This window comes from Pyrgilauda ruficollis, unplaced genomic scaffold (genome assembly GCF_017590135.1).
Source record: "Pyrgilauda ruficollis isolate IOZ18807 unplaced genomic scaffold, ASM1759013v1 scaffold23, whole genome shotgun sequence".
NCBI lineage: Eukaryota > Metazoa > Chordata > Aves > Passeriformes > Passeridae > Pyrgilauda > Pyrgilauda ruficollis.
This window is the reverse complement of record NW_024522539.1, coordinates 11,398,669-11,416,549: the sequence shown is the minus strand read 5'-3', so window position 1 is coordinate 11,416,549 and position 17,881 is coordinate 11,398,669. Positions and strand designations below refer to the sequence as shown.

The 17,881-nt window shown below is 42.3% G+C and overlaps 1 protein-coding gene across 4 annotated transcripts in view; it reads left to right on the top strand.

Annotated features, from left to right (window-relative positions):
• Positions 1-17,881, top strand: part of MYO5A (myosin VA) — a 99,842-nt gene that overhangs the window by 10,042 nt on the left and 71,919 nt on the right. For all 4 annotated transcript variants that reach the window (XM_041469098.1, XM_041469096.1, XM_041469095.1 and 1 more), the window contains exons 2-4: positions 10,251-10,363; positions 11,414-11,585; positions 16,601-16,745. In XM_041469098.1, coding sequence (XP_041325032.1) covers positions 10,251-10,363; positions 11,414-11,585; positions 16,601-16,745 — 430 coding nt within the window. The remainder of the gene's footprint in view (positions 1-10,250; positions 10,364-11,413; positions 11,586-16,600; positions 16,746-17,881) is intronic.

Sequence of the window (17,881 nt, the reverse complement as noted above, 5' to 3'; positions counted from 1 at the left end):
AACAATGAAGGAATTCATTGCCCCGACATGGCTTGTCACACGTTACTCTCTGCAGACTCCATGGGTTATTCATAAGTATCTTTAAAGCAGATGACCTCAGTTGTTTTGCTGAGGAAACCAGAGAGAGATTCCCAAGTTGCCTTATGAGTTAGTGTACACCAGCACAAGAGAGATGGAAATATGTTCCGTGGAGATTCAGCCTGTTTTGCCTGGAAAGGAAACACCAGCTGCCTCTGAAAGTGCTGAAGATTTCTGTTGCAGGAGATATGGGATGGAAATAGAAGTTTTAGACTATATGTATGTTAAAGTAAGTAGAATATGTTCAATTGTTTCCTTGGTTTTAACATATACAGGTCTGTATAGCTAAGCATGTAAGTGCTTACTAGTATCATAGTATTACAGTGTGAGAGTTTATTCATAAGGATTTGTGTTGAGTTTGGACTTACAGTCTTGGAGATACATACATGGCTATTTCAAACATGCCAGACATTAAATTCATTGTTTAGGAGATGGTCTCACTTAGAAAAAATCTTGCAAGAGGAGAAGCAATTGCAGAAGCTGTTAGAATTTCATGTCTGAGCGCACTTCTTCCCTGTGACAGTCTCACGTACCAGAAACGTAAAGCTGATTTGAACTTTTTGCAAACAATCACAGAGAGAACACTTGTAGAGAAAAGCAGTGGAATGGTTTCTCTAAGGCTAAATGTGGTATGCTTGAAAGTTTGCTTCAGCTGCTGTGACAGGGTGCACTTTCCCCTGTCTGCATCCCAGAGAGCTCCCACGGCCTGCTGGGGCAGGAGGCTCGGGGTGCTCACGGCCAGCACAGCCCCTGCTCCTGCTCAGGGCTGACAATCCAGGGGAAGGAATGGCTGCTGCTCTTGCTGGGGAGCTCTGGAGAGCAGCTCTGTGGCCACTAAGCCCAGTTCTGCTTTCACAGCTTCCCCCAGTTCTTGTGGAGGAAGGGCAGCTCTCGGGGAGGTTTGACTCTGCTCGCTGGTTTTGAGTTTGAGCTTGCCAGCTCATTCATATCAGGCTACTCTGGTTTCCTTGTGTGGGGACTGGCTGTAAATTACTGTTAATTTCCCATGGAAAACTGGTGGAACTAAATATGGCTTCATTAGATGTGCTTCACTGGTGTCAGTTTGCTGCTGTAGGGGAGCAGAAGGGTGTCTGGGTGACAGCTACACTCTGGGTTAGCTGAGTAAAACAGAGCTTTTACTGGCTTAGCTTGAGTTATTCAAGGAGAACTAGTTTTAATGGTGCAACTGCATCTCAGCTGGGCCTTCTGTGTTGGCCTAACAAAAAATACTCAGTTAATATTTGCTTTTTAAAACCTCAGTTTGATGTTTTACTTTAAATGTGGCTTTTTTCGGGGCTAGGATTAAGTAAAAACAAGATGGTGCTTTTGGACTTGAGCTCAGCTTTACAGAAGGACACTCCCAGAAACTTTACAGAAGGACACTCTCAGACACTCTCAGCCTTATCTACTCTCAGTTTCCTTTAATTTTTGACTTCCAAATTAAACTTTCACAGTTAAGTCAGCAATTGTCCCTGCTCCAGATGTTTTACAGATAGAAGGAAACGCAGCCTTGTTCCACCTCTGTGAGCTAGGTGAGCAGTTCTGGCCCCACTGTTCCTTTCTCAGTAACTCCTTGTTCCCAGCTGCAGTGCAGTGGCACGGTGCATCTGTCTGATCAACACAGCCCTTTCTTTTGCCATGCTGCTCAAGCAAGTGCTGGATACACCAAATAGTGCCAGGGCAGGCTGCGGGTGGCTCTGTGCTGGGGCAGGGCGTGGAGGGAAGGGGAGGCTTGCTCCTGCTGGGTGTGAAGAGCCCCCGGCTGCTGCCAGCCCCTTCCACCCACAGCAGCCCTGGGCTGGCTGGGAGGAACGAGGGCTGACTCTGGGAGTCTGCCTCCTGTCCCTGAGCTTTCTAGAAACTTCAGGGAAAATAGTAGTAGAAACCTTCTGGAAGGTCTTAAATCCATCTGAGGACTTGACAAAGTGAAATCAGCATTTCATTGTGTGACATCAGCATGAAAAATACGGAAGGAATGTGAGGGTCTGGACTGAATTTGGAAGTTACGTCTGTTCCTGCATTTGTGCTGTCAAGTCTTTATTATGGCTTGCATCATCTTGATGTTGAAACAAAATCCTGCAGCCACTTGTTTTATTTGCCCTTACAATGTTTGTGTTATTGAATCTTAAGTGTAGACACCCATGCAGTTAATTGTGCTGGATATCTTTTTGTGTTCTTAGGTGTAGGCTATTTTAAATTTCTTTAACTGGAGCAGCACTCACTGTAAGCACATAAACATGAAATCATGCATCCTTTTCCTAGTGAGGTTTCTTCAGTGCAACAAGTCTCATTAGCTGAATACCCAGGGTAACTGCAGCTGTTCCATTTGCCCTTAAATTTCTTGTGGCCACTGCTGTACAATTCCTGTAACATGTTTTTCAGGTTGGAGGAATTGTGAGTTTTAAGGCAGACTTATAATCAACTTATTTTTGAAATCACTAGCATATAATTTCTTGTTGGCCTTCATTCTGGTGGTATGGATCGAAATGCAATACAGCATTTGCTTCTCTGTGTGGGTATGACCCCAAATAAAATTTTACATGAGTCAGAATATTTTCCTGTCTCTCAGTCTGAGGTAGGCGTCACACTTCTGCTCGATGTTTTTGCAGCTCTTATTGTGGTTATTCAGCTGTTTTGTGTCTCAAGCAGTGTCCAGAGCATTGGTGGGCTTGATCTCACTGTTACTGCCATCTTTTCTGGAGATCCTTCAGCAGCTCAGGGGGGTCAGTGGGCAGCGCTCCGATAGCTGAAGTGTTGTTTGTGTTAATAACAGCTGATTACAAACCACGTCTGTTTCCCTCTGTATGGCATTTTGAAGAGAAGGTCAAGTTAATCAGCATGAAATGTAGAAAACTGTCTTTAAAGGTGTAGAAAATGCTGAACTTTTAAATGTTTCATGTGTTTTAACTCCCTGAAAGTTCATAGGAGCATTGTGCCAGTTACAACCTTGGAATAGAACTCTTCTTTGATAGATTTGGGAGTTTGAAGTAAAACTACGTTTTTTGGCCTTGGTGTCAGGCCCAGGGTGTAGATTTGCAGGGTGGGAATTTTCTCTGAATTTCAGTGTACATAGATACCCTGTGTTTGGGATTTAGGGTTTTTGCATCCCTTTGAAGCAAGTTAAGGTTTCAGCTGTGCCAATCAGTGTTTTTCCAGTGGCAGATGACACAGACCTTGCTGCAGTGAATCTCTGGGGGATGCTGACAGTTTTTGCCTGTACCTTGTACAATCTGGGTGTGTTTGGCAAAGGACATACGAGTGGCTTTTGTTGTTGCAAGCCCCCAGGCCCTAGATACAAAGAATACTTTGTAAAAATGCTTAAAGGAAGGAAAGAAAGGGGGGTGGGGGCTTTTATAGCCTTATGTAGGGGATATTTATAGGGTACATGAAGTACTCAAGTACAACAGATTTTTTTCTCATTGTGATTCCAGGAGTTTCCTGTGCCTGGTGAAGGATGCAGTGCCTTACCTGCATACCTGTGAGCCAGGTTTGCAGAACAGTTTGCTGTGCAAACTCACAGTGTTACATCCTAGGGGGTAGCTCAGAGCCTGGGTCACCGCTGTCCCCTGGATTCTGTTTGGGAGCTCTGCTTGTGGCTGCTCAGGGAATTCCCATGAGACAGAGTAACACAGGGCTTTTGATCTTCCTGTGAGGTCAGCTAACCGTGTGGGATTGTTGTTCAGATAAAACATTCATACTCATTGTCACTTGTGTTTCCTCTACTGTACATCATGATACAAATTTCTTATCAAATGAATTCTTTCTAAGTATTAGGTCTTAAACTTTACAAGAGGTTTGTAAATAGCTCTGGCTGAGCAACAAGACAGAAAATGTGCTCCATGCCCAAAGGATGCTCTACTTTCCAATCCTCCCTGGTTACTTGGCATTGTTATGAGCCAAGAGTAAAGTCCTGTCTGACTTTTCAGAGTGCAGGAGTGCAGCGTGTCCTCGGGACTGCCCATGGATCACAGGATGGGTGGCACAAATTTTACTGTTTCCAGCAGTGTGAGAAGCAGGACTTCCTCCTGTGTGAGAGATCTTGATCTCTTTGTGGGAGATCCAGACTGGTCAAGTCAAGACTTGTGTTTGCCTGTTACTCAGCTGGCTGTTGATCTGCTTGTGTAGAGCTTATAAAAACTAAACTGTGCTGTTTCAAGTATTTCTAGGCTCAGTATTATTATCTTTGGTGGTGTCACTGTGAACCAAGCGTAGGGGAAAATATGAAGCTGAAAGGAAATTGTTCTAATAGCATCAAATTGTGCTTTCAAAGCAACCCCAGCCAAGGAAATCCCAAGAAATCCTTTTGTAATAACTTTGCATTTTGCAAAGATCAGTTCAATACTGCTGCAGTGTGAACTTTGATGACTTTGTGCTCTGTTTTGTTGTTACCCCTTACTAGCAGAGAGACTTCTTTTTCCAGCCTAGCAAGGCAGCCTGCTCTCTCCAGGTGGCCATGTTCAGTCAGCAGCAAGTTCACACTGAATAATTTTGGTGAAATTTGGCTTTGACTTTCACGAGCTGTTGCTGTTCCACTGGCTCCTTCAGCTGGTGCTGCCAGAATTGACGGTGTCTCTTTGATCCAGATATAAATGAGTTGCTTTATTCCTGCCCAGACCCGAGGTCCTTCTTGAAAAGGAGGGGGGCAATGTCTCTCATATTCCTTTTCATGGTTAGCATGTGAAAGACTGTGGGTTTTGAGGCTGTCTGTAAATAACAAAAGAGATGATCTCTGCTGGAGTGAAAATCATACCAGTTCACTTGAGAAACTTGGGACAGCTTTCTCTGAGCTGAAATTTCCTTTTTCCTTCTAGGATGTAGCTCATTTAATGAACTCTTTGAGCTCTGAGGCACAGAGCTGTGGAGTTGGGAAGATAGCTGTATCTCCTCCTTCTGTGTTTGTGATTGTGCAATGGAAGTAGGAAACGATTTGCCTGCTGCCGAGACTGCTGAGCCGCTTGCATTGCTAATTCCGTGCTGTCAGCAGTGTCAATTAGTACCTCAAGAGGTTAACATCTCAGCAGAGAGGCTTTGTGAGTCATATGGTCTCATTTGATAGATAATTGTTATAGTCTGCTGATTTCTCCATGTGATCTAAGACGAAATCACGAGGTATGACAGAATACTCTGATTTTCTATTATATTTTCTTATTATGTAAAGTTGTAGTAATCCAGCCAACCTTCTGACCCACCAGTAAGATGTGAAAACTTCTGTGTTTGTTTTCTGCTGTGAACTCTCAAGCTGCTTTGTAGATGTCTATAAACTATTGCCCAGCTTGCCCTTCCTTGAACAAAGCACAGCACTTCACACTCCCAGGGGGTTTTGGAGATGCTGTTTTCTTTATATTGGTCTGCTGAGGCTGGAAGAGAGTCTAGGCAGGAAGCTGAGATCTGAAATAGTCCTGTCATTGTGCATTTAATTATTTATTTTTCTTCTGAATTCCAGGGCATCCCTTCTATTTTCATTCTATTGGTATCCCTTCTATTTTCATTCTGCCTTTGGAGCTGGTTGGGGTTAGGAGGTGGTGCTGCAGGAGCTGGAGGTGCCCTGTGTTGCAGGGGGTGCTGTGTGTCCCCCCAGCTCTCCCATCCCGCACCTCCAGTGACAGAGGAGTCAGCGCTGCTGGGCCACGGTCACACCCACTGAAGGAGGACAGCAAAGCTCGTTTATTTCAGCCAAATCAGTACCGAAATCAATACTGATCACTGATCAATTACTGAAACTAACAGCCAAATCTGTACTGAAATAGAAAGTGCGAGTGACACTAGTGGTAAACTTGGGCTGACGTGAAAGGTAGCAATATTTATCCAAAATTTTATTTCATGGCCTTTCCTGCAGTAAGTCACACTTGTATCTCCCCTGTCAGAAGTTTTATTTTGGTGGGTCAAAATTTGACTTGAACTACCATAAAGAGTAATGTATTCATTGATCATAATTAGGATGATTAAGCTAAAATTAATTTGATTCTTGCTGTAATTTATATTGTCATTTCAGTGCTAGAATTTTAGACAGCCTAGTCATTTTTAAACTAGAATTTCCTTCCCTTTTTAGAAGGCTGATTTGTAAATCAGTAGCTCTAGAATTGTATCTTATTTTAGCCTTATTCCAGTGTTGTCATAAATCCTATTTTATATACTAGTAAATAAAGAGGGATGAATAGCAGATATCAGAGTAAGGTATTTCCCAAGAGAGGCCCTTGGTCCTGTTTCCACCAGTGCTGGTGCTTTGTTTTCCTCTGTAGGGTTGGATCCCAGTAAAGGCTAGGCAGCAATGGAATTTTAGTATCAACTTATTATATAAAAGCATGAAAATCTGATTTTGCAAAACATTCTGCTAAGTTAATGAGGTGAGAATGTTGAGAAATGATTCAGTACTTATAATTAGGAACATCTCTCTCTTTCCTCCCACCCATTCCTTTTACCAGGTGTTTTCTTTGGCAGGGATTTAAGGCTAGGCACTGGTACTGGAGATGAGAAGCTACAGCCTGGCGCTCATAGGATGGACTTAATGTCTGTAGGGTTGTGTCATGGAAGGTTCTGCTGTCTGTAGTGGCTCTGTTTCTATGGTGATCTGTTTTCTGCTTTCTCCTTCCCTTTTCTAGATGGTATAAAATGTACAGTTTTAGCTGGATAAATTAAAGATGCCTATTCCATGCTGCCACAGATTGCCGAGTGAGAAACTGCTGCACAGCATTTGCTGCTTCAGGTTATCAGCATTTGTTTTTCAGGCTGCTGCCTTTCTTAGGTCAGGAAACTTTTCTTTGTGTAGCCTAAGGGAATCCAGCCTGCTGATTCCTTCTGCTAGACAGCATTTAAATGCTTTCCTCTTTCACATTTACTTTGCTTTCTGTTAATTCCTTGGAAGGAATGTCCTATCAGAAGTACTGGGGGTGGGGAATTTCTGCTGCATCTTGGGGATAGAACCTGGTCAAAGTGTGGTATGCATTCAGTCTTCAGCTGTGTCTGATGCTGGAGCATCTTTTGTTAAACTGAAAAAAATTACCTGATTTCTGGCAGGGTTTTGGTTTTTAGCTTTTTGTTTTGGTGTTTGTTTTTTTTCTTTTTTTAATAAAAGAATTGTGAGAACAGGTGTATTGTGCTGTGTTTGAATATATGGATCTTATGAATTAATGATTTTAGGATTTGAAATTACTATTCTATGAAATCATGAGTTTATGATTTATGAAGTTTTACAAAGTATCTTTTGTTTCTAATCAGGGGGAAAGGAAAGAAAACATTGTTCCTTAGCATTCTCCTTGGCTTTATATGGCACCTCTACTGTCAACTCCTGTTTAATTATTTTGGACTTATTATAGTTTCTGTGGGTTTGTGCTTGCATTGCACATACACTTGTAAGCACAGACCTTCACTTCACCCCAAAGTTCCTTGCTTTGTGAATTGGGGATCCCGAAGGGCTGAAACCAGCTGATCCAAGTGCCCATCCATGCTTTCTGCTGCTGCTCTCCTCCGTTGTTACACCTTGCTCTGTGGCTGGCAGGAGCACGTACTGAGTAACTGTTTTGGGCATCTTCTGTTTTTGAAATCATTTATCTCCTGGGGGGTAGGGAAAAGATTATATAAATAATAAAGTAATGCAGCACTTCTGCACTCAAAACACTAGCAAATACTTATGGAACTAACAAAGAAAAAAAAAAAAGTAGCCACACAAGCACAAATTGACTACAAAGACAAAGCTCCTTGTCTCGGTATAAAGTAGATTCGTAGGGCTGGCAGTAACACCCAGTGGTGATGGAGAAAGACCAGGTGTGGGAGCGTGACATACTGTGTAGTGGGAATGAAGAAAGCGAGTATTTATTTATTTGTTTCATTCTCTTTCTCCTTTCAGTGGTTTGTGTGTGTGGGCACGAGCTGTGCAGGAGCTCTGGGAGTGAAGGCAGTGCTTTGAAGGCTGCCATGTGTTGAGGGTAAAAGCCATTGGGTTAGGCTATTGTACATTACCCATCTGCAGTGTTCTTGAGGATCATCACAGGTATGATGATGGGAAACAAATGGGAAACAAATTGCTTCCTGAGGTTCAGAATTGCTGCAGGAGCTGGGCAGGTCACTTCCCTCTCCTGGGGCTGGGGCTTCAGGGTCCTGGGTGGCCACAGCTCTGCACAGAGAGCAGCAGGCACACCTTCCCAAGGGTTTTTTTCTGGGAAGGCAGTGAGAAGCACAAAGAGAAGAAGAGAAAACACTTCTTATCTCTATTCACTGCTCCTGTTTTTGCACATGTGGAATGTGTTATGGAGATTGTCTACCCAAAGTGATTTGTTAATTGGACACGGGTGAAAGTTGTTTTGAGTGATCCAATCGCTCAAAGCTGTGTCTGACTGTCATGGGTTTTTCTTTGGTATAGTTTTAAATGGGAAACAAATTGCTTCCTGAGGTTCAGAATTGCTGCAGGAGCTGGGCAGGTCACTTCCCTCTCCTGGGGCTGGGGCTTCAGGGTCCTGGGTGGCCACAGCTCTGCACAGAGAGCAGCAGGCACACCTTCCCAAGGGTTTTTTTCTGGGAAGGCAGTGAGAAGCACAAAGAGAAGAAGAGAAAACACTTCTTATCTCTATTCACTGCTCCTGTTTTTGCACATGTGGAATGTGTTATGGAGATTGTCTACCCAAAGTGATTTGTTAATTGGACACGGGTGAAAGTTGTTTTGAGTGATCCAATCGCTCAAAGCTGTGTCTGACTGTCATGGGTTTTTCTTTGGTATAGTTTTAATGTAGTATTGATGTAATATAGTATAGTTTTAACAAAGCAATTGTTCAGCCTTCTGAATCATGGAGTCAGAGCACATTATTTGCTGCATGGGGGACACCCTGATACGATAGTCCTGCTCCCCAAACTGCTGCTCAACACATTTTGTCATGCCCTGTCTTGCAGCAAGAAAGCAATATGAAGTTTTTAGTGAAGTCTTTCACAAAATCCTTAGCAGAAATGAGCAGTTTCTAATTTTCTGTAGTGGGAAAACTGGGTTAATAAGAGGGAAAAAAAACCCCCTTCAGCATTCTTTGAGGCAGAGGAGGCTATACAAAAAGAAGTTGTGTAAGATTAGGTGGTGAAGTTGTATGACTAAATGCAGTTTTCTCTGCCATCAAATGCTTTGACAAATATAGTTATTAAAATATAGTTATTTTGAAATAAGTTAGTGGACTGAGAATGTTTGGCAGTGAGGTGCACGAACACCTCCAGAGCCAAGAAGCTTGCTTTGTTTGCAAAGGTGGTGGGTGTGGTGTGATCTCAGTGCTCTCGAGGCATAGCAGGAGCATGGCTTCAGGAACTTGAACATATTAAAAATGTCACAGCTTTTTCCTTGTTCTACTCAAGAGCTGTTTTCATATCTGTGTATTTGCATGTCCATGTGACTCTCTAAGTGACCAGCTGGTTTCCATACATCTTTAATTGATTCTTGCAAATTAATTAAATGATTTGCAAGAGGTAACAATTCTATCTTCACTCACTGAAAAATATGAATCTTCTTGCTGGTTTTGAAAACAAATAATATGTTTGCACTGGGTCACTTTTATGAATAAAGTTTGTATGAAAATGGTCATTAATGGGAATCTGGTTTGTTGTGTATTTCTCTTTCATCTGGAGGTCTTTTCAACCAAATCTTTCAGGTTTTTTTTTCTTTTGGCATTCTGAATATAATAAATTTTAAACTAGCCATGTTTGTAACTACAAAGGAAGAGCTTTAACACTTGATCAGGCAGCTTTGCCTAAATTAACACAGATGGGCTGAAGTATTCTCTTTGGGGAAAAAGAAGACAAAAATGGCTCTATAATATTATGCTACAAATGCATTTAGAACCTACTCAAAAGAGTTGCTCCAAGTAATGTTTTTGGATAGACAAATTTTTGATCTTTCTGAAAATGCTGATTTTTTTTTTTTTTCACGTTGTAGATTTTCAGCATTGAATGTGTGTCTTGGAATACCTTCTGCGTGGAAAATGCCTTTTTCTCTCTGTATAGGCAATAAAATTATCCTTGTGCAGCCATTTATCAATAGAACAAGTTATTCACCTTAGATGTACTAATTAAATTGCCTCTTGCTTAAGGCTTTGTCTGTTAAACATGTATTTAAAAAAGAAAAAAAAATTAGTGTCATTTTTTTCAATGATTTAACTTTAGTGCAACCAAAGCTCACGGATCTTTTCCTGTTGTTGTTGTACTGCAGTATGCCAGGGTTTGGATCCCTGATCCAGAGGAGGTGTGGAAGTCAGCAGAACTCCTCAAAGATTATAAACCTGGAGATAAAGTCCTTCAGCTTCGACTTGAAGAGGGCAAGGTAAGTCTGTGTATTGTTTGTAAGCTGATAGCTCTTGTTCTCAACCAGAGTCTGTTGTTTCTATTGCAGGAAGCTCTACTGTCAAAATATATCTGTATTTAGATGTGTGCAGCTGGTTTTGTCCACTCACTTTCTGCAGCATTTTTTTTTGGTGTGATAAATTTTACTGTTTAGTTACAAAAATCAATTTTGACTTGTTTTTAAAATAAATTAAAAAGCAGTTGCTTTCATCCACTGCCTGTTATGTTCAGTGGCATCATCTTTTTCTACTTATGCCATTAAACGTATAGCCCTGGTTTGCTGTTCCAGGGAGACAGGGTTGCTAGGAGAACAGTGTTGCAGGAAAGAACTGTGACTTTTAAGTTGAACATAACCAGCAGAAATTAATAAAGATAAAAAAGGCAAGGATTAAGGACATTGCAAAGAAGGTGCTGTGTACTGTGTTGAGAAGTGATGACTTGTCCATGTACAGCTCACATCCTTTGAGTTGGTTTTTTTCGTGGAAATAGCAGGTAAATAAAGTGATTTTAGATCTAGAGACAGATGCAATTAGAACATCTACATTAGAGATGAATTTATTTCTGAAAAAAGTTCTAAGCAGCATTTTTTCAGTGTTTGTGTTTTTCACAGTGTTCTGCCAACATTCCCATGTTGTGTTACCATGTATGAAACTGGCTGTAGATTGGTGGGAATCTTCTTCCCCTGCCTGTTCCACTCAAGAGGAAAGCAATAGGGAAAAGATGGTTGGATTTATGGTATAGTGTATTTTGGTTTATATAATAAAAAGATATGGCAGCAAAAGCATGGGGTTTGCTGAAGCAATGACCCAAAATGATGGTGTCTCTATGCAGTGATACATATAGAAAACCCCTCTGGGAAGTTTTAAATGACATTTTTGGAGAAAGAACTGCTGACTCAAATCACCAGAGATCAGAAATCTTGCATTGTGGTTTCTTTACCTTGTGCACGTTTTGGTGGGAGGAGCAGCTGGAGGAGCTGGGGGAGGAAAGGTAGCCAGCAGCTCTTTGAAGGGTGCCCGTTTGTTTCCAGGACCTAGAGTACAGCCTCGACCCGAAGACGAAGGAGCTGCCGCCCCTGCGGAACCCCGACATCCTGGTTGGTGAGAACGACCTGACAGCACTCAGCTACCTGCACGAGCCCGCCGTGCTGCACAACCTCAAAGTTCGCTTCATAGACTCCAAACTCATCTACACCTATTGTGGCAAGTACTGTCTTTCATGCCATAACTTTACAGAGAATGCCCCGGACAGGGAAAGCAGAGCTGTCTGTTGATGTGTCTGCCTTGAACCTAAAATCGTTTAGTGGTAGGACATGCTGGACTGTTCTGGGGAAATCACTGTTTTTGGTCATTAACAGACTGGAGAATGTTGAGGTTCAGGGAAAATTGACTTCACTGTGTGTTCCTCTAGCTCCCCAATGGGATCTGTTTATAAACTGTGTATTCAGCAGTTTTTGCTTCACAGTGGGATTCCTGTCTGGTTGGTGTTCTCCTATGCTTGCTCAGGTTGGGCTGGGTGGGAGGAGGCTAACACGCTGCAGATGCAGGAGCTGGCCTTGCTCTTTGGTGGGTTTGTTGCCCACCTATAGTTGCTTACCTCTGCACTGAGCTCCTCTATCTCTTTTAGACTACATCAGTTTATTTTTCATGTTTTCCAATCTGGGTAACTACAGAAGTGAATTTGTAACAGTTCATGAGCTGTGGCTGGTCTTATCACAGTTACAATTGATCTTGGTTTTAAAAATAACATTTAACACACAGCAGAGGTTACCCAAATTTGTAGTTCCCTGTGGTATTTTCAGATGGTCAGAATGGAGGAAAGTTACTTAAATAATCACTTTGTCATAAGTGCAAAATTGCAACTGAAAGGTCTGTTTCAAAAATAAACATTGTGAGGTAGTTTAAGCTTAAAATTTAAATCTGATGCTTCTGGGCTTTTTTTTCTATGTATGCATATGTTCCTTTTAAGTATCTTTGTTTAGTCAAAATACACTGGTAGCTTTTAATATGACTTTTCAAAAAGACAAGCAGCACGTTAAACATGTTGTGATGGACAGACAGAGGCGTTAACATCCTGCCACATTTTGCTCACTCTGGCTGCTCCTAATCTGCAGATGCTCAGCAGGGCACATCTGTTCCCAGTCCTGCTCTCAGCAGTGACCAGACCACAGGGGCCTGGATCAGACTTTGCCAGCCCTGCTTGCAGCCAGAGCTCACTCCACAGGAGTGGGTGATGATTCACACCCCACCTCTTCCAGTCATGCAGTCAGAGCACAGAATAATTCAGGTTGGAAGAGACCTCTGGAAGTCTCCAGTGAAGCTTCCTACTTGAAACGAATCTGACTAGACCAGGTTGCTCAGGGCTTGGACCAGCTCAAGTGCCTGGGTGTTTTGACTCTGGGCTGCCCCTGCTGGGGGTGCACCTTGTGGTCCCTGCACTGGGAAACCACCTCAGCTCCCCCAGTACAGACATCATCTGTGTTTCCCTCCCAAGTGCCCCCATGGCAAAGCTCTTGTGTGAAAGGGCTTTTGTGCCAATGGAGCCTCATGGCCCTGAGCTTGTAAGGGGTTCTCAGTGTCGTGGTCCCCTAACACACCACCATACCCTCTCCCACAAGCATGTCTGGGTTGTGTCCTGGCTGCTTGCAGCACTCTGTGTTGAGCAGCATTTAAGAGGCTTTCAAAAGGAATGTGTTGACTGTTGGTTGTGTATCCCTGTGTTTGGGAAAGCATGAAAAAAGTACGTTTCAAGTATTCCCCAGTGCAGCTGTAGTTGTGGTTTTGGCTGGTTTTATCATTTCTCCTGGGGCTGGGAGACCTTTAGCTCTCCATGGCTGGGTCTGCCACAGGGCCTGGGATGGGGGAGCTGGGTCAGCTGGTTTGCTTCCAGACAAGACCCAAGTTGTTCTGGGAGCTGCTTGGATGTTTGTCAGAAAGGAGAGGAGCCAGCAGTGTGGGGGCTCCTGGAGCTCAGAGGGAAGGAGGTGCTGGAGGTCCAGCGCTGCTGAGGAACGTGGTGTGCAGTGCTTTGTTCACTGGGGACGTGGGCAGGGCTGTGGTGTGTTACAGGCTGAGCAAAGTGGAGGTGGCACGTCAGCCTCTGAAAACCTGATCCTTTGGCCACAGACATCCATCCACCTTCCAGACTTGTCCATTAGTTCCCATCCTGCTGCAGGTTCCTTCCCCTCTGCAGAGATGACTGCCTTGGAGCTCGGCCTCGGGGGGCTGCATTTCCTCCTGGCTGTGGCTCTCACGTTAGCCAGGTCAGCTCAAACAGCCTGGCAAGGTGGTCTGGGCTAACCCAGGCTATGCAGCCCAAAGGACACCAAAACCACTTCAATCCATCAAGGTAACAATATTCTCAGCAGTAGAACTGGAAAAGGAATGCATGGATGGATTGTTGTCCAGGGGCCTAGAAATTAATCCAACCATGCTGTCTTAGTGTGATATGTCAAATGGATATTAAATTCTTTAAAATTTCACTTTGAAGTAATGCAAACTTTTAAACAGAAAACCTGCTGATTTCTCAATTTCAAGTCAGCCTTTCACCAGCAATTCAGAGGTGGTTTATTACTTTGCTTTACTGTTGGAAACATGAAATGAGGAATTAATGAAGGAAGTTGAAAAGTTACAAAGGAAAATTTGAATGCTTACATGGAGAAACTGCTATGGCTGTGATGAAAACTCAGTGAATTTTGCTGGTTAGTTCAGGTTAGTAAAAAGTACTGCCTTCTATGCAGGAGAGCAAACTTTAATTGACATTAATAAATTGCTTGTGTTTATGTCCAGTTTGGCCACAGATGGGTGAGTATGTTCAAGGTGAAAGAATTAGATAGGCTTACTTTGAGCATATATAAAGAAGAATAGCACAAAGAGTAGCCAGAGTTCAACTTAGTGTAATTGTAAGAACAAAACCACACATAAATCTGATTTAGGAAAGGCCATATTTCTTAAAATAGCAATATGATTTAGCGGAGATAAAGAGAATTTATATGTAAATTAATCTGGATTATAGCCCTGTGAGGCAGACTGATTTCAAAGTTCTACAGAAAGCAAATAATTTCTAACTCACTTGTTTTGGTTATTTCCAGATGGTAGTTGCTTGTAGATTTTACAGATTGCTACTGAAGTGTTTTAATATGCTGGAGACTCATCACGGGGCTGCTCGTTCCCAATTCAAGGGTTTATTTTTGCCAGCATAACCAAAAGCAGGAGGGAATTGTTGGAAGTCTCACACAGATTTTTGTAATGTCTCTTTGATGAGACTTGCAGGCCTGAGAGGCTCAGCTCGGTGGTGCACTGTATTGCACTTTTTACTGCTTTTTCTAAGGGCAGATGCTAAAAATTGACACACAAAATATTCCTTGAGTCTTGTAGTACTGAGGTCACTTCCTGTCCCTAACCCCCACTCTGATTTTTGGGTTCATCAGTGCAGCATTGGAACTTGGCATGAATGTTTATAGAGGTTTTTCACTGGAGCTCCTGAGTCACTTCAGTGAAGTCGTGGCTGATGGAAAAACACCGACTCTCCTCACACGGGCGTGTCGAGACACAAAACTTGCTGTGTGTTTGAGGAAATAGATCAAGGTCTCTCAGATCTCTCCCTAAAACATATTCTCTCGTTTAATGTTTTTGCTATGGTTTGTGCTTGATCTATAGATGCATGAAAGGGTTTAGAAATTGGTTGATGCTCCCAGCAGTGCCAGACTGCAGATGCTTTCATTTCCCTTCTCCCAGCTCCATGGAAAATTTCTTAGATAGACATCACAAGACTGTAATCTGCACAGAGCAGAGAGCTGGGATCAGCACTGAGGAAGTCTGTGTGTGTAAGAGTGAATTTCAGAGTAAATTTAGAAGCAAGTTGAGTGCTATGGAAACGCTTTGAGGCAGTTCTTCAGGGATGGATTGTCCAGGCATGCTTGGTGCAGTCACTGTGCAGCCATCTGCAACTGCATTGGCACACTTAGGCACCAAAATACATACACAAAAGAAGAAATTCTAGTTTTAAACTGTCCACAGTTAAAATGAGAGGGGTTGTTTTTCCCCCTTATCACCTTGTCAAGGTAAGGAAGACTTGCCATGTCAAGGGGGACAGTGTGCCTGTCACAGCTGGCTCTCACATGGTCTCACTGGTCAGTGTTTCCACCCCTGCACAGAACAAATAAACCTTCCCTGCTTGTTGTAAATGCTGCTGGAGAGAAAGTTATAAGGAGTCTTTGTCAGGTTATCCCTGTAGACAGAGCAATCCTCATTTCTCATGAAAAAGAGATTTGTCCCAAAAACTTTTGAGGTCTCACTATTTGTGGCAAGGACGTTTGTAAAGAGTAAGACTTAAGTTTGTAAAGTTTGTGAAGAGTAAGAATTAAGTTTTCCTGTGCAGGGAGAGTAAAAGAGTGGTATGAATTTAGAAGTGCTGTAGTGATGAGTGGTATTAAAAAAACAGATATGTGTTTAATTGGTATGGAAAAACTAGGAAATGGGAGGTGTGAGTACATGCTCAGATGTATCAGATAAGGGTGTTCTGGTGCCTTGTAGACCTATAATTGCCTAATTTCCTGACATGACTGGGTGTTGCTCTGTGCCAGCCCTGTGAAATATGTCTACTGTTGGTTTTTTTGATGCCTTTGACCAGGAGGTTGTCCTGCCTGATTGGCAGAGGTGCCCTGGAATCCAAATTACACTGTCTCTGTACATTGTTGCTTATTACAAAAACTGAGGATGTTATTCTTTCACAACAGCTGAAGGGTTAACACACTGCACATACCCAAACTGGCAGTCAGTGAGACCACCCAGTCTCACCCAATACTTCACAAATTGCAGTATCACTGGTAATTCAGCGTAAAACACAGGGAAATACAATGCACATTCATTGGCTTACTGCACTGAACAGGCAGCATTTCAATCTGCACATTCTGAATCTTTTTGGGTTGTGCATGCTAGCTTTAGAAAAGGCAGATAGATAGAAAAGGTACAAAGTTGTCCCTGATGTGTTTACCAAAGCAGGGTAGAAGTAAACTCATGGTACTTTGTGTGTGCAGAACTATATTCAGAATAAATATCTGTTGAAATCAGTAATATCAGATCCTTATTCTTTAACATTTTAAGAAAAATTAGAATAATAGTTGATTTTAAAACCATTTTTGTTTGTTTGTTTGTTTTGGGTTGTTTTTTTTTTTAAATAACTATTAATCATTCATTTTGTTTAATTTCCTTTGTAGGTATTGTTTTAGTGGCCATAAATCCTTATGAACAGCTGCCTATCTATGGCGAAGACATCATCAATGCCTACAGTGGCCAGAACATGGGGGACATGGATCCACACATCTTTGCAGTGGCTGAGGAAGCATACAAGCAGATGGCCAGGTTTGTAGTTGCTGCTTTTCTGAAAGAAATATAAAACAAAGTTTCTGGCTGATGCTCTTTTCTTTAATTTATAGCTTGTAAAATATTTTGCAATATCTGTCTTTTATCCAGTGTTTTAGTACATTTCACAAGGGGAAGAGTTGCCTAAGTTAGTGAACAGTAAAGCTTTATAAATGCTGTGGAGATCCTGGCCACTGACACTTAGCAGGAATTACCATAGATCTTATCAGTATTTAGGTCTAAAATTAGCCCTGTGCTTTATATGATTATATTTATTTCATTTGATTACCAAAATAAAGAGATACTTTTTGGTCGTTAGTGGATTGTTAAAGAGAAAAGGGCCAGGTTCTCAGCTGTTTTGTGTTTGTGTGTGACACTGACAAGAGAAAAGAAATCACTGGGCTTAGGAGTGCTATTATAGGCTCCTGGTTGTGTCAGTAATGCCCCAGCTATGTAATCTGCCTGTGGCTGCTGTTGACTGGAATTAAGAGGGAGCAGAGGGACGATTGCAAAGAGTGCCTGGAAACTGAGTCTCTAAGGACACCACAACAGCTGTGCAGGAAATCCTCATTTTGTTAGATGTTGCATCAAAATGAGCTTGTCACCCAAGGGCAGTGGTTAGCAGGAACTTCTTCCTCTTAGCCCCAAGAGCCTGCAGTTAGGGGAGCTTTTGAAATATCTCATTTCTAGGATAAAGGTCTTTTGGGCTGCTGTGTGGTCTTTGGTTAGCAGGATGCTCCTGGTGTCCTCACTGGTTAGCTTCAAGCTGTTGGTATAGTTTTCCTCGTTGGCAATACATCTCATGATCAAATTAATCAAATAAAACACTGAAAGATCTCTGGATTGTTTGTGATGGCCCTTAAGCTATACTGCAGGTGAGGGAGGCAAGGTTAGAATAGGTTGAAAATTATAAAATCTTCATGTTTGAAATCAGCTATCTGTTCACTTAAGAGTCTTAAGAACTAGACTAGTGGATGGATAGAATGGATAAAATGAATGGGATGGATAAAATGTTTATCACGTGCACATCTGAATACAGTAGTCTGCAATACCCAGGTAATAGATAATTTCAAAAGAAAACAGTTCGGTGCAACATTTCATGACTTAGGGTAATTGCAAAAGAGCCAATGTTTCAG